Source organism: Dendrobates tinctorius, unplaced genomic scaffold (assembly GCF_039654945.1).
Source record: "Dendrobates tinctorius isolate UK_male_01 unplaced genomic scaffold, ASM3965494v1 ptg000237l, whole genome shotgun sequence".
In the NCBI taxonomy this organism is placed as follows: Eukaryota; Metazoa; Chordata; class Amphibia; order Anura; family Dendrobatidae; genus Dendrobates; species Dendrobates tinctorius.
The window spans coordinates 4,091,074-4,108,135 of NW_027361904.1; the positions used below are offsets into that span (position 1 = coordinate 4,091,074).

Below are 17,062 nucleotides of genomic sequence, written 5' to 3' on the forward strand. Positions count from 1 at the left end.
GGCTTTAAAGAAGGCTACTACTTGCGATATAACGCAATTTTCTATCAATGTACAAAATTAAAGGAATAGTATGATTGCGTACCCTTTTGTATATTTTAAGATACAAAGTTTAAGTACAGATAAAGATTGAATGCATATAATAAGTATATATAAAAATTAACTATATACAGTATACTCACATCATCAGTCACCAAGAGGCTTTTAACCCCTTCACCCCCAAGGGTGGTTTGCACGTTCATGACCGGGCCAATTTTTACAATTCTGACCACTGTACCTTTATGAGGTCATAACTCTGGAACGCTTCTATGGATCCCGGTGATTCTGACATTGTTTTCTCGTGACATATTGTACTTCATGTTAGTGGTAAAATTTCATTCAAATAATTTGCGTTTATTTGTGGGAAAAACAGAAATTTGGCAAAAATTTTGAAAATTTCGCAATTTTCCAACTTTGAATTTTTATGCCCTTAAATCACAGAGATACAGCACACAAAAAAACTTGATAACTAACATTTCCCACATGTTTACTTTACATCAGCACAATTTTGGAACCAAAATTTTTTTTTTGTTAGGAAGTTATAAGGGTTAAAAGTTGACCAGCGATTTCTCATTTTTACAATTTTTATTTTTAGGACCACATCACATTTGAGGTCACTTTGGGGGGTCTATATGATAGAAAATACCCAAAAGTGACACCATTCTAAAAACTGCACCCCTTAAGGTGCTCAAAACCACATTCAAGAAGTTTATTAACCCTTTAGGTGCATCACAGGAATTTTTTTGAATATTTAAAAAAAAGTGAACATCTAACTTTTTTTCACAAAAAAAATACTTCAGGTTCAATTTTTTTTATTTTACCAAGGGTAACAGGAGAAATTGGACTGCAAAAGTTATTGTGCAATTTGTCCTGAGTACGCTGATACCTGATATGTGGGGGGGGACGACTGTTTCGGCGCATGGCAGAGCTCAGAATGGAAGGAGCGCCGTTTGACTTTTTCAATGCAAAATTGGGTGGAATTCAGATCGGACGCCATGTCACGTTTGGAGAGTCCCTGATGTACCTAAACAGTGGAAACCCCCTACAAGTGACCCCATTTTGGAAACTAGACCCCCCAAGGAACTTATCTAGATATGTGGTGAGAACTTTGAACCCACAAGGGCTTTACAGAAGTTTATAACGTACAGCGGTACAATTAAAAAATCATATTTTTTCCACAAAAATGATCTTTTCACCCCAATTTTTATTTTCCCAAGGGTAACAGGACCCTAAAAGTTATTGTGCAATTTGTCCTGAGTACGCTGATACCCCACATGTGGGGGTAAACCACTATTTGGGCGCATGGCAGAGCTCGGAAGGGAAGCAGCGCCATTTGACGTTTTTGGCTGGAATTGAGATCGGACATCATGTCGCGATTGGAAAACCCCTGATGTACCAAAACAGTGGAAACCCCCCACAAATGACACCATTTTGGAAACTAGACCCCCTAAGGAACTATTCTAGATGTGTGGTGAGAACTTTGAACCCCCAAGGGCTTCACAGAAGTTTATAACATAAAGCCGTACAATTAAAAAATCATATTTTTTCCACAAAAATGATCTTTTCACCCTCAATTCTTATTTTTCCAAGGGTAACAGGACCCTAAAAGTTATTGTGCAATTTGTCCTGAGTACGCTGATACCACACATGTGGGGGTAAACCACTATTTGAGCGCATGGCAGAGCTCGGAAGGGAAGCAGCGCCATTTGACGTTTTTGGCTGGAATTGAGATCGGACACCATGTCGCGATTGGAAAACCCCTGATGTACCTAAACAGTGGAAACCCCCCACAAATGACACCATTTTGTAAACTAGACCCCCCAAGGAACTTATGTAGATGTGTGGTGAGCACTTTGAACCCCCCAGTGCTTCACAGAAGTTTATAACGCCCGGGCATGAAAATAAAAAAAAATCGTATTTTTTCCACAAACATGATCAATTAGTCCCCAATTTTTTCATTTTCCCAAGGGTAACAGGAGAAATTGGACTCCAAAAGTTGTTGTCCAATTTGTCATGAGTACGCTGACACCCCATATGTGGGAGAAAACTACTGTTTGGACACACGTCGGGGCTCGGAAGGGAAGCAGTGACATTTTGGAATGCAGACTTTGATGGAATGGTCTGCGGGTGTCATGTGCGTTTGGAGAGCCCCTGATGTACCTAAACTATTGAAACTCCCCACAAGTGACCCCATTTTGGACACTAGGCCCCCCACGGAACTTATCTAGATGTGTGGTGAGCACTTTGAACCCCCAAGTGCTTCACAGAAGTTTATAACGCTCGGACGTGAAAATAAAAAAATCATTTTTTTCCACAAAAATGATATTTTTGCCCCCAATTTTTTATTTTCCTAAGGGTAACAGGAGAAATTGGACCCCAAAAATTGTTTTGCAATTTGACCTGAGTAGGCTGATACCCTACATGTGGGGGTAAAACACTGTTTGGGCGCATGGCAGAGCTTGGAAGGGAAGGAGCACCATTTGACTTTTTCAACTCAGAATTGGCTGGAATTGAGATCAGACGCCATGTTGCATTTGGAGAGCCCCTGATGTGCCCAAACAGTGGAAACCCCCAATTCTAACTCCAACCCGAACCCCAACACACCCCTAACCCTAATCTCAGCCCTAACCCTAGCCATAACCCTAACCCTACCCTAACCCTAGCCCTAATGGAAAAATGGAAATAAATACATTTTTTTAATTTTATTATTTTTCCCTAACTAAGGGGGTGATAACGGGGGGTTTGATTTACTATTTATGGCGGTTTTTATGTTTGGCAGCTGTCACACGCTAAAAGACGCTTTTTATTGTAAAAATAGTTTTTGCATCACCACATATTGACAGCTCTAATTTTTCCATATTTTGACCCACCGAGTCATGTGAGGTCTTATTTTTTGCGGGACGAGTTGACGTTTTTATTGGTACCATTTTCGGGCACGTGACATTTTTTGATCACTTTTTATTCCGATTTTTGGGACGCAGAATGAACAAAAACCAGCGTTTCATGAATTTCTTTTGGGGGGTGCGTTCACACTGTTCCGCGTGTGGTAAAATTGATAAAGCGGTTTTATTCTTCGGGTCAGTACGGTTACAGAGATACCTTATTTAGGTCGTTTTTTTATGTTTTGTCGGTTTTATGCAATGAAAACTATTTTATATAAAAAATAATTATTTTTGCATCACTTTATTCTGCAAGCTATAACTTTTTTATTTTTTCGCTGATGATGCTGTGTGGCGGCTCGTTTTTTGCGGGACAAGATGACGTTTTCAGCGGTACCATGGATATTTATATGTGTCTTTTTGATCGCGCGTTATTACACTTTTTGTTTGGCGGTATGATAATAAATCATTATTTTTTGCTTCGTTTTTTATTTTTTAAGGGGTTCGCTAAAGGGGTTAACTAATGGGACAGTTTTATAGGGCGGGTCGTTACGGTCGCGGCGATACCTAATATGTGTACTTTTATTGTTTTGGTTTTTTTTATTTCTAAAAAATGGATTTATTTGGGGGAATATTTTTTTTTTTTTTCTAATTTATTTGGTGATTTTTTTTTTTAATTTATTTTAACATTTTTTTTTTATTTTTTTTTTACTTTATTAAATAGTCCCAGGTGGGACATCACTGTCCTGTGACAGATCGCTGATCTGTCACATCACAGATCACTGTGACAGATCAGCAATCTGTCACAGGCACTGCAGAAGGCTTCCTCATGCCTGCGCTTTGCAGGCACTGAGGAAGCCAGCTTCCTGCAGGCCCACGAAGGCCCCCGTCGCCATCTTGGATTCGGGGGCCTGCAGGAAAGGAGCCCCCCGCAGCAGCGCTGCACATTGCGCTGCCGTGGGGGGCTCAGGGAAGCAAGGAGGGAGCCCCCTCCCTGCCGATGCTTCCCTTTAACCCCCGGTACACCGCGATCATGTTTGATCGCGGTGTGCAAGGGGTTAACGTGTCGGGGGGCGGTCCGTGTCCGCCCCTGACACATTGTGCCGGGTGTCAGCTGTGATAATCAGCTGACACCCGGCTGCGATCAGCGGCGCTCACCACGTGGGCGCCGCTGATCGCGGTAGACGTACTATCCCGTCCATGGGCATAGGGGCCCGGGTCCCATGGACGGGATAGTACGTCTCATGTCAGGAAGGGGTTAAACATCATCCGTCTGGAATATCAGAGAAGCAGCGCCAAGACAGAGACCCCTGGAAGATTCATTACACTGCATGGGCGTCCCCACTTATGCAGGTATCAACACTGTACATGTGTACAGGTATCCAGTTTTGCTTCTGTCTTAAGGCCCCGTTACATTTAGCGATGCATCAGTGATCCCGACCACGATACGACCCGGTCAGGATCGCTGGTGCATCGCTAAATGGTCGCTAGTGAGCTGCCACACAGGCAGAGCTCACCAGCGACGCAGCAGCGGTCGTTACTTACCTGTCAGACGCGGCGATGATGACGCCCTCCGCCCGCGTCCACGCGTCGCTCGTCGGCGCCAGCAGGAAGCGCCTGTCGAGAAACGGCCCAGGACGTTCTTGCGCGATCAGCGATAACCAGCGGGGGAGCTGGTCGGTGGTGAGTATCACATGTAGCGATATCGCTGCTGCGTCACAAAATCGGTGACGCTTTAGCGATATTGTTAGCGATATCGCTATGTGTAAAGGCCCCTTTAGTCATGTTTCTCTGGCCTTATATCGTAAATTACACTTATGTGTTTGGCCTGTTTCACACATCCGTTTTTGACCATCAGTCAAAATCCGCCGTTTTGGAGAAAAAACGGATCCGTCATTTTTTGGCGGATCCGTTTTTTTCCCCATTGACTAGCATTATTGGCGGATTTTGACTGATGGTCGTCCGGCGTCCGCTGACATGACCGGATGGACCCTGCAACGTTTTTTCGGGCTGCGGATCCGCCGTGTAGTGATTTAACCCCCAATTCTGTCTGGCTGCCGGTAGAAAAATCTCTCTCTCTCATCCATGGTCACCGCAGCTCCACACTTCCCGCGATGATGGCATCCCTGCTCCCCACATCGCGCGATGATTGTTACTCACATCGCGCAATCGCTCCACACATCCCGCGATAATGACCGCTCACTTCCCGCAATGTCTGCTCCCCACATCGCGCGATGGTTGGCGCTAACATCCCGCGATAATCCCCAGGTTATCCCTCCCGCGATCCATCACACCTGCTCATGTCCCCTGGTCCCGGCTCCCGTGAGATCTCAGCCTCGCCATTACTTCCACCCCGGCTCCCGCGATATCTCGGCAGCGACATGGAGAACACTACATCACCGGTATTTTTTTTTTTTTTTAACCAGGCACGGTTCCTTTAAATTTGCAAGATCGGCGGATCCATACATCCACCGATCCGCTGGCACACGTTCCTGTCAGTCCGCCTGCGGATCCGGTTTCTGCTATTTTGGCGGATTTGGACTGACAGAAAAAAAACCGATGTGTGAAACAGGCCTAACACTACGGTAGTTTCAACCCTACCCTCAAGTGGCCAGCAATCAAGTTTGGATAAAACTGAGATATCATGAAATCATCAGACAATAGGTCGTAAACCCTTAGAATATAAAAGCCACATGGATTTAGATAAAACCAACACAGACAGAGGTTAAATAAACCTTAATATTTTACAATGACAAACAGCAAACATAGATAAACATAGTACTGTTTGTGAAACAACAGTTCTCAAGATTGTCACAGTAACCATTATCTTGTCTGTACCTGTTTGACTAGAAATGCAGCTCTGTCCTGGTCTGAATGCTTTCTGTATATTTCAATATATGGACTCAAAATAGCCATTTTTATATTTGCACTACAATCCACCCTTGGCTATTTTGAGCCAAACATTATTTATACAAGGTACCATATAAGTGTACACTGTATACAACAGCACAAAGCAATGCATGCACAAATTTTAGCAAAAATTGCTATTGTATATGACGTTTTGAGGCACATCTTCTTCTTCTAAGTCTTCATCTTGTGTAGATACCCCTATCAGCTTTTTCCATAACTGTAAAGGGGTTGGTACCGCCACCAGACAAGTTTCTAATATATTGGTAGCAGTAGTAGTCTTTGTCACACCAAAATGACCAGTGTTCATCAGCTAAGCCAAGTAAATCCATAGATTCTCTTTGGTTTTCCATAAAGCTCTCTTTTCCATGGTTGGTCTCTCAGTTTTTCATCTGAAGATCTCTTGGGTAGTGGCAGAAGTTGAAAGGACCTGTGGCTGCAACGATGCACCATTTCCAGATACTGATCTAAAGGGAAGAATATATATATATTATCCTCTGAGATAACACCTGTCAGTCGGGACATGTTCCCACTTCTTTTGCTCGGGTTTCATAACTATCAGCATATTATCTGCTCCACGAACAATTACTTTAGCAGGTTCTGGAAGACCTTTGTCCCCCAGATTTTTACACCATCTTTGATAGGATGTGAGGATCCAAATCCTTTATCAAATCTAACCTGATGGGCAACCCTCTGGTCTGTGCCCATTGGTAAGCAGCTATTTCTCCATATTTCTGGTGTGCCCACTGAGTCAATCCGGGCAGTCCCTCAGTGGTGTCAGTCTTTGAACTGGATTCAGCGACTGATATTTTGGAAGGTTCCTCTTCTAATAAGTTGAAGAGTCTTTCCAGTGTACCTGAAGCACAATAAGCATCAACATTAAGCACAGTCACTTTACTTCTTTATACAGTTGGCCAGATATCTTACCACAACTTTCTCGACACACAGGATGGTCCCAATCAGTAGTAGTAGGCACAAGCACACCGGTCTAATCTTGTGTCCACTGAATTGTTTTGGATTTACATAAATCAAACTGGCCTCCGCCCTCCACCCTTGTATCTACCAAAGCTTTATCATGTTGGCTGTTTTTATTGTTCAGTTAATCACCAAATCTACAAGGGGGCGTCTATCCATTTGTGGAGTGTGGCCAGCAAGTCAATAACTCTTATCTTCTCCCCCCCCCCCCCTTGATCCTCCATTTTAGATGATAACATCTTGGAAGGCTCAAATGATGACCTCTTCATATGGGCTTTGGATTCCTGTATCAAGGATTTCATTTCAGCATAAAGATCCTCAATCCCCGGTGCTGTGGGCTCTGATGGAGATGGAGTGGGCCCTCTCTCTCCCCGTGTCCCGTCTCTCTCCCCGTGTCCCGTCTTTCTCCCCGTGTCCCGTCTTTCTCCCCTTGTCCCGTCTCTCTCCCCTTGTCCCGTCTCTCTCCCCTTGTCCCGTCTCTCTCCCCGTGTCCCGTCTCTCTCCCCGTGTCCCGTCTCTCTCCCCGTGTCCCGTCTCTCTCCCCGTGTCCCGTCTCTCTCCCCGTGTCCCGTCTCTCTCCCCGTGTCCCGTCTCTCTCCCCGTGTCCCGTCTCTCTCCCCTTGTCCCGTCTCTCTCCCCGTGTCCCGTCTCTCTCCCCGTGTCCCGTCTCTCTCCCCGTGTCCCGTCTCTCTCCCCGTGTCCCGTCTCTCTCCCCGTGTCCCGTCTCTCTCCCCTTGTCCCGTCTCTCTCCCCGTGTCCCGTCTCTCTCCCCGTGTCCCGTCTCTCTCCCCGTGTCCCGTCTCTCTCCCCGTGTCCCGTCTCTCTCCCCGTGTCCCGTCTCTCTCCCCGTGTCCCGTCTCTCTCCCCGTGCCCTGTCTCGCCCCTGCTGTGGAGATTCAGAATCTGTTACTGTAACCTCTCTATTATGTGAAATATCCGGCTTTTTATTAATTCCTCTCTTTTGATACAGTTTCCACATCTCTCCAGCACCAATCCCATCTATTCTATCCCTGTGGACGCCATCCTTTATTAAGGCCCTAAACATATTTCTGGGTAATACGGGGTCTAGGATTGTAATGACTTTTGTCACTGTAATGCTGCTATTCAGCGGGAAAATTACCTTTTTGTTTGGGACCCCAGTCTCCCAGATCCCTTAACCCTCGAATTGCCTCCAATGTATTAGCAATTGTTTTCCCAGTCTGATTTACCATAAACGTCACCATGACGTGTTTATAAGCTGGAGGGGCATGTCTAATGATACGATTTCTAACAGATACACTTACACCAATTGCATATAATCATTATAGGTGTTTGCTGAAATAGCATCCTTCATTACCTCCTCCTTCAACCTCTGAGCACAATCTTTTAACGTAAACCATGGTTTTTCATTGGGCGGCCAGTCCGCCTCAGATGGGTATTTATGCCGCAATGCCATAGCCACAACATCAAGCATACTACACACCACATGTGGTGGCTGGATTATCAAGGTACGGAATGCCTCCTTCACTACAGGCTCATGACTGAGCTGGACAAATTTTGGGCCATCCACAGCGTCTACCTGTACTTCATGAGCCCCCATCTCCCATAATCTGACTGCCCAAGCTACCAGGGATTCATTTGACCTTTGAGAAAAGCGATCATGAAGGTCATTAAGCTCCTGCTGACTGTAATCCTCTACCGCATTCTCATTCCGTTTACCTGTCGCTGTCTCTACAATCCGTCTCCGATATATAGGATGAACTTTCACTGGGGTGAGAGGAAGAGCAATTTCTCTCTTTCCATGGAAATGTTCAGACTCGGGATCGGTGATGTTTTCGGAGTCACTTGAATTCCACACATCACCATCCCACTGATCCGGGTTCCACTCTCTCCCTGCTTTGGCTATGGCCAAAGCTACTTTCTTTTTATTCCCCTTGCCTTTCCTCCTTCTGTTCTTATACTCTGCTACACGTACGGCAGCCTTTTCTGCAACATGCTGATATCCATCACATCTGTCCATTAATATCTTATTCTGACATTGTGCAATAACCAATGCTTTCTGGGCCTCACACAACTGTTTTTCCAATTCCTGTACTTTTGATAACATACATATTCTTTCCTTATGCTGTTTTCTATATGCAGACAACAATATCCATCCGCGCCTACCAACAGCGCCCAACTTTTTACCTTTCTCCACTTTCACTTTCTCTAAGCATGCAACCACATCAGCCGGTTCAGCGTCCTTCAGACATCTGTCCCATGCTTCAACCAAACCAGCACTGTGTGACCATTTTGTTGCCAAATTATGATAGGGAGCCTGTTCCCAGCCTGGAATCTCAATAGATTCACACACAGACACCTTTTTCTTAATGACAGGCATGTTTTACGCAATATCACATTATCACACAGAGTCCTGTTAATATTAATAAAAAAACTTCTGAGCCTTCTGCGTATCTGACCTACGATGGAGCTCCTCTTCTCTGACCTATCATGCAGCTCCTCACCTCTAACCAACCATGCAGTCCCTCCCCTCTGACCTACTATGCATTCCCTCCCCTCTGACCTACTATGCATCCCCTCCCCTCTGACTAACCATGCATTCCCTCCCCTCTAACCTACCATGCAGCTCATCCATTCTGACCTACCATGCAGCTCTTCCCCTCTGACCTACCATGCAGCTCCTCCTCTCTGACCTATTATGCAGCTCCTTACCTCTGACCAACCGTGCAGTCCCTCCCCTCTGACCTACTATGCATCCCCTCCCCTCTGACCTACTATGCATTCCCTCCCCTCTGACCTACTATGCATTCCCTCCCCTCTGACCTACCATGCAGCTCATCCCCTCTGACCTACCATGCAGCTCATCCCCTCTGACCTACCATGCAGCTTCTCCCCTCTGACCTATCATGCAGCTCCTGACTTCTGACCTACCATGCAGCTCCTGACCTTTGACCTACCATGAAGTTCCTCCCCTTTGACCTACCATGCAGCTGTTCCCCTCTGACTTACCATGTAGCTCCTCCCCTCTGACTTACCATGCAGCCCCTCCGCTCTGACCTACTATGCAGCCCCTCCCCTCTGACCTACCATGCAGCTCTTCCCCTCTGACCTACCATGCAGCTCCTCCTCTCTGACCTATTATGCAGCTCCTTACCTCTGACCAACCGTGCAGTCCCTCCCCTCTGACCTACTATGCATCCCCTCCCCTCTGACCTACTATGCATTCCCTCCCCTCTGACCTACTATGCATTCCCTCCCCTCTGACCTACCATGCAGCTCATCCCCTCTGACCTACCATGCAGCTCATCCCCTCTGACCTACCATGCAGCTTCTCCCCTCTGACCTATCATGCAGCTCCTGACTTCTGACCTACCATGCAGCTCCTGACCTTTGACCTACCATGAAGTTCCTCCCCTTTGACCTACCATGCAGCTGTTCCCCTCTGACTTACCATGTAGCTCCTCCCCTCTGACTTACCATGCAGCCCCTCCGCTCTGACCTACTATGCAGCCCCTCCCCTCTGACCTACCATGCAGCTCATCCCCTCTGACCTACCATGCAGCTCATCCCCTCTGACCTACCATGCAGCTCATCCCCTCTGACCTACCATGCAGCTTCTCCCCTCTGACCTATCATGCAGCTCCTGACTTCTGACCTACCATGCAGCTCCTGACCTTTGACCTACCATGAAGTTCCTCCCCTTTGACCTACCATGCAGCTGTTCCCCTCTGACTTACCATGTAGCTCCTCCCCTCTGACTTACCATGCAGCCCCTCCGCTCTGACCTACTATGCAGCCCCTCCCCTCTGACCTACCATGCAGCTCGTCCTCTCGGACCTCACTATGCAAAAGTGCATTTACTTAAAAAGATTTGACCAGTATTCTGAAAAATGAAACTTTATAAGAGTTTTAAAGTAGAAATATAAGTTTGTTGTTAGATTCTTTAAGAACAATAAAATCACTTTTATTTTGCAGATTATTGTCCTGGGAAGTCAGAGGAACTTTGGCTGCCTTCAGACTTTAACGCTGATGATTATGGTGTCATACCTTGTATATATGAAGGGGTTCCCATTATCTCAGATACACAATCACCCCTTCACATCCAAGATTGGTCACTTGATCCTTCTGCACACGTCCTATCTCCTGATTCACAGCAATTGGTTGAACAAAATATAAGTCCCGTAAGGGGCGTTCAACAGAAAAGAGTTCAGACATGGGAGAAGCCATTTACTTGTACAGAATGCAACAAATATTTTATCACAAAAGCAGGTCTTATCAGCCATGTGAAAACTCACATAGAGAAGAAGCCATATTCCTGTCCAGAATGTGCGAAATGTTTTAAGTGGGTATCCGCTCTTATTAGTCATTCACAAAGTCACTCACGGGAGAAGTCCTATTCATGTCCACAATGTGGGAAATGTTTTACCTGGAAATCTGCCTTTGATAGACATAAACGAACTCACAGACAGGAGAAGCCGTACTCCTGTTCACAATGTGACACACGTTTTACCCACAAATCACTTCTGGTTAAACATCAAAAAACTCACACAAGAGCTAAGTCTTTTACATCTTCTGAACGTGGAAGACATTTTGGCCAAATGTCAAGCCTAACGGAACACAAAAAAACTCATAAAACAAAAGTATTTTCATGTCCAGACTGTGGGAAATGTTTAACAAGCAAATATTATCTTTTGAACCATCAAAGAACACACACAGGGGAGAGGCCGTTCCTATGTTCAGAATGTGGGAAATATTTTAGCCAGAAATCAAATCTTGTTACGCATCAAAAAATTCACACAGGGGAGAAGCCGTACTCCTGCCCCGAATGTGGGATGAGCTTTTTCCAGAAAATAAACCTTCTAAGGCATCAAAGAACTCACACAGGGAAGGAGCTGTTTACATGTAGTATATGTGGAATATGTTTTAACAAAAAGTCAATTCTTACTGCACATCAGAAGGCTCACATTTAGATGTAGACGTTTTCCTTTGTCTTTAATAGTTTCGTTGAGAAGTAGTGAAAGACAATACAACCATTACATTGAGAATACATTCTTATTCCATACATGAGAATTGATGGAAATATAGTAAATAGAATCCGGGTACCGCACCTACTGTATATGTCCAGCCTTGTGTAATAAATGCTGGATTTTATTCTTAAAGCTTTGTATTTGGGCTCCTTCTTCATCCTTTAAATTTTTTTTAAGGTATTGAATCTGTGGAGTTGAGAGAGAGAGAGAGAGAGAGCTGGTTGGTAAATTGTACAGAAATGCGCAACTTTGTGAATTTTTTTTTTTAGCACATTTTCTGTTTTTATAAATGATCTTTTCATCACACTGATCCAAGTATCTCATCGTTACAATTTTATGCACTCGGCAAATAGTCTAGAGGAGCCATATAGAAGCATGACTTGTAACTATTGTAAGACTCATCAGGATGATACAAGAGGTGCATCACCGGGGTTGTGGGTACTGCTGATCTGACTACCTCAAATTCCCTTCACCGGGTAGCTTTGCATGGCTTATAAGTCTCCTTACGCCGGCTTGGCACTCTCCTCAAGAAGAAAGGTTCCCCTGTAGACCCCAGTCAGAGGCCTCTCACCTAGCCAAATCAGATCTCATGCTTTGCACTTAGGAGGGGAAACACCCTGAAACAGGTGTCTGCATATTGAGACTCTGGATGGCTTTTATCCTATGTGGAGAGGCCCCATAAAGGGTCAATATTGACTTTTAGGGTATATGCAGTGTGCACACGTTGCGGATTTGGCTCCGAGGATCCGCAGCATTTTTCCAGGGGATGTACAGTACCATGTTATCCTATGGAAAACGAAAACCGCTGTGTACATGCTGCGGAAAATTCTACACGGAAACGCAGCGGTTTTATTTTCCGCAGCATGTCAATTCTTTGTGCAGATTCCGCCGCGTTTTTACACCTATTCCATTATAGGAATTCGCTAGACATCCACAGGTAAAACGCAGGCATTTTGACCTGCGGATTCTGCAGATTCCGTGCGGAAAAATCCGCAGACGAATCCGCAACGTGTGCACATACCCTTAGGATTACTACATCTAATAGGTGACACCAGAGATCAAAGCCTATTCCTCACTGAAGAGGCTATTTACATACTGACCACCTCAAGGAATCTTTGAGATTTAGGGCGGGTGTAGACGAGTGTATTTGCTGTCCATGTGCGATCAGACAAAACATCGTCTCGCACCCGGACCAATGTTATGGTATGGGGTCGTGCACAATATCCGAGGACAAAAATTGTATGCCCAAGTTTCATCTGACATTCGACCATGCTTTTCAGTGGGTCCATGGAGAATATCGGACTGCACTCGGATGACATCTGAGTGCGGTCTGATTTCCGTGGCCTCACAAGATAGACTTTTTTTTTTTCTCCATCTTTTCCACATCTGAGAGAATCTGATCAGAGAGTCAGTTGCATAATGGTCCTGATGCTCTCGGATGGGAGATCCTGCAGCCATCCGCACACGTTTCGCCACGTGAGTATGGCTTCATCAGGGGTTATGATGAAAACATAGCAGTGTCATTATATAAACCTGACTGACAATTTAATAACCAATTGTTATTGTGCTGATGGCTTCGGAGGCAGGTCAGCATATGTGTTACTGTTGTGATGCGAGATGTATAAAGGACATATGTGCTGAGAAATTATAAATAATGACGAATTTAAAAAGATAAAGAAAAATGCAGTGCATGAAATAAATGTAATATCTGCGTACGGTGCGTGCACAGATAATATAAAGTTCAAGTACATCGCATAGAGATTTAAGGCCGGAGTCAAACTAGCGATAAATACGGACGAGTGCTATGCGAGAAAAAATTGCATAGCACTCGGACCAATGTTAATCTATGGGGCAGCTCCCATCATGTTTTTTTTCTCGCCCGTATTATACGTGCGGGTGAAATGACAGCATGCTGCGATTTGCACCGTATTACGCCCGAGACTCGCCAATGCAAGTCTATGGGGGCGAGAGAAAACCGGATTACACACGGACCATGCGTGTGACTTGCGAGAAAAAAAAGCCTGCAATTCAGTGCGCTATATGGTAAAATCACACTGAAATGTTAGAATAGAAAAGATAGAATATATGTATACACATAGTATAGGGGTATATATATGTCAGCGAGATATATATATATATATATATATATTTCATAGAGATATAGATAGTAGAATAGGTTAAAATTCAATTATAGGCATCTGTAAAATCATTACAGAACCCGACAGGATATGAGACATGGTTACATACAGTAAACCATTGCATATCCGTTAGATTTACCGGTATATATGTCCCTCACTAATAATGTTAGTAGTGTGTGTTTGTAAAATTTTGGAGCTGTAGGTGTTATATTAAAGGATTAAATCACGGGAAAAACTGGTGTGGGCCCCCGCCCAATTTTCTCTGCCAGAGAGGGCAAGCCAGTGACTGAGGGCAGATATTAATAACCAAGAGAGGAACCATTGTTTTTGGATCCCCCCCGGTTAAAAAAAATCTGCCCCCCAGTAGCGGATGGCATATGGGGTAATAAGGGGTTAATGTCACCTTGCTATTGTAAGGTGACATTAAGCGTGGTTAATAATGGAGAGGTGTCAATAAGACACCTCTCCATTATTAATCCATTAGTCTGAAAGGGTTTAAATAAACACGCAAACATTAAGAAAAAAAACTTTCAATGAAATAAACACATTTTTTTCCCATCTTTATTACACTCCCAATCTATTCGAAGCCATTGTTCTCCTGTAAAAAAAAAAATCCAAAATAAAAAAGGAACAATATCCCATACCTGTCCGCCGAACAGTCAAGTCCCACACTGCAATCCATCTGAAGGGGTTAAATAGTTTACAATCGGGAGCGGTTGCTAATGCGACCGGCCCGGCTGTAAACCACGGAGGAAGGACAGAGAAGCTGCCAGCGCAGCCTCCCCGGAGATGAACTGATTAGCGTGGGAAAGATTCTGAATACTTTCCCACGCTGTCAGTTCACCGCGGATCAGGCAGAGAGGCTGCGTAGGCAGCTTCTCAGTCATTGCTCCGTGGTTTACAACTGGGCCAGTCGAATTGAGGCATACCCCAAAGCCAGCTGCATGTCTGTCATTAGGCCTGCCACACTGCAACCCTGGTCTGCAGACAAAATGGAGGAAATACTGAGGCAGCTGGTCCTCACGCAGCAACAGACCAATAACCTGTTGCTGCAGCAAATTGCAGCCCTGCGGGAGACCCCTCCAGCGCCGACCCCGGAACATCGCGAGGCCCGAGACAAGGTCCGAACCGCTTTTTAAAGAAACAGTCCAGAAGACGACGTGGAAGTGTTCCTCACCGTCTATGAGCGCATGGCAGAGCGGGAGAACCTGCCAACTTTCCAGTGGACAGAAGTGGTGGCTCCGTTCCTGAGGGATGATGCGCTAAAGACGTACTTTGACCTCAGTCGGAAGGACGCCCAGGACTTCGCCAAGCTAAAAGGTGAGATCCCTGCCCGACTGGGGGTTAATACCTACGTGGGAGCCCAACGGGTGTTTTCATGGACTATTGTGGAGGCAGAGTCCGCCCAGTCTCAGGTTTATGACTTACTACAGCTTGTGAAAAGGTGGCCCTAACCTGAGACTTTGATTCCGGCCCAGTTGGTGGAGAGGGTGGTGGTCGACTGGCTGGTGAGAGCTCTGCCAGCACCCATACAGCGCTGGGTGGGAAAGGGGACCCGGGCACTCTGGACCAGGTGGTGGGACTGATTGAGCGGCACACGGCAACTCAGGACTTTATACAGGATACGGCTCCACTACAGCTGTCACATCGGGCCCCACCAACCCAGGAGCCTGGGAAAAATCCATGATCCTCTACTGGGGCCAATCAGGACTGAGTCCATACAGAGGGGGTATCCCGAAGGGAGAATGACAGCAGACCCGTGTCCCCTAAGTCGGCCCCAAGGTCCATTCGCGCCTCAGCTATCAAGTGTTGGCAGTGCCAGGAACCCCGGACATGTAACTGCCAACTGCCCCCTGACAGCTGAACCCATGGACTGCGGGTATACTCGTCGTGTGTCCATGTATGCCCAGCCAGTATGCACCGCCACTATAGGCACTGCCGTCAGTGAACCACAACTATGTCAGGTACTCGTCAACAGATACCAAACGGATGCTCTCTTGGACTCAGGGAGCTTAGTGATTCTGGTTCATGGGTCCCTTGTTGCAGGGGACAACCCCAATGGACGGAAAGTGGGTTTGGTATGCATACATGGGGAACTCCGAGAGTACCCGACCGCGGAGGTTACGTTTTCCACCCCGTGTGAAGAAATAAGACGTGGTGGGAGTGGTAAAGACTCATACATATGGGACTGTGTTGGGAAGAGACTCACTCCTGTTCTGGTCCCTGTGGGAGACCAGGGTTAACCCTCCCAAGGTAAATGCTATTCTGGGCACGGAACCCGAAGATCCCGAGTCAGGGATACCTGCCGTAGGGGTCGCCAACCTAGGGACAGAGTGTAACCCCGATAGGCTTCCCCTAGAGGTATTGTCAGGAGAGGTCGAGGAGACCCCACCGATCCCCGAGCTGGAAATGTCCCCTGGTAAGTTCGGGACAGCTCAGCTCCAGGATCCCACAATGGCCCGGGCAAGAGAAAGGGTGATTGAAATTAATTGAATAGCTCAGCAACCAGGTGCTGAGACAATTTTCCCCCGCATGGCTATACAACAGGAATTGTTATACAGGATGAATAAAGTCCTGGATGAGGTGGTGGAAAATTTGGTGGTGCCCCAATCCTACCATCGGGCGGGACTCGACATGGCTCACACCCACATGCTAGAAGGGCATTAGGGGCCAAAAAGAGACAGGAGCACATTCTGCAGCTTTTTTTTGGCCTGACGGTCTATGCGGCGGTCCAGAGGTACTGTGACACGTGTCCGGAGTGCCAACTATCCTCACCCACCGCAAACTACCGGAGTCCATTGGTACCTCTGCCCATCATAGAGATACCATTTGAGCAAATAGCGATGGATCTGGTAGGCCCCATAGTGAAATCCGCCCGTGGCCATCAACATATTTTGGTCATAGTGGACAACGCCACACGGTACCCAGAGGCGATACCTCTCCGCCACACATCGGCCAAGCTAATAGCCCGCAAGCTATTTGCCATGTTTTGTCGCCTTGGGTTACCAAAGGAGATCCTTACAGATCAGGGGACTCCTTTTATGTCCAAGGTGACCAGGGAGCTATGTAAGCTGCTCCGGATTAAACAGCTACGTACGTTGGTGTACCACCCACAAACCGA

General features: G+C 46.1%; 1 protein-coding gene across 1 annotated transcript in view; it reads left to right on the forward strand.

Moving 5' to 3' along the window:
• LOC141060422 (uncharacterized) overlaps positions 1-11,935 on the forward strand; it is a 71,628-nt gene extending 59,693 nt beyond the window's left edge. Inside the window, exon 8 of the mRNA XM_073556671.1 lies at positions 11,224-11,935. Coding sequence (XP_073412772.1) covers positions 11,224-11,746 — 523 coding nt within the window. The 3' untranslated portion in view covers positions 11,747-11,935. The remainder of the gene's footprint in view (positions 1-11,223) is intronic.
• Positions 11,936-17,062: the final 5,127 nt, after the last annotated feature.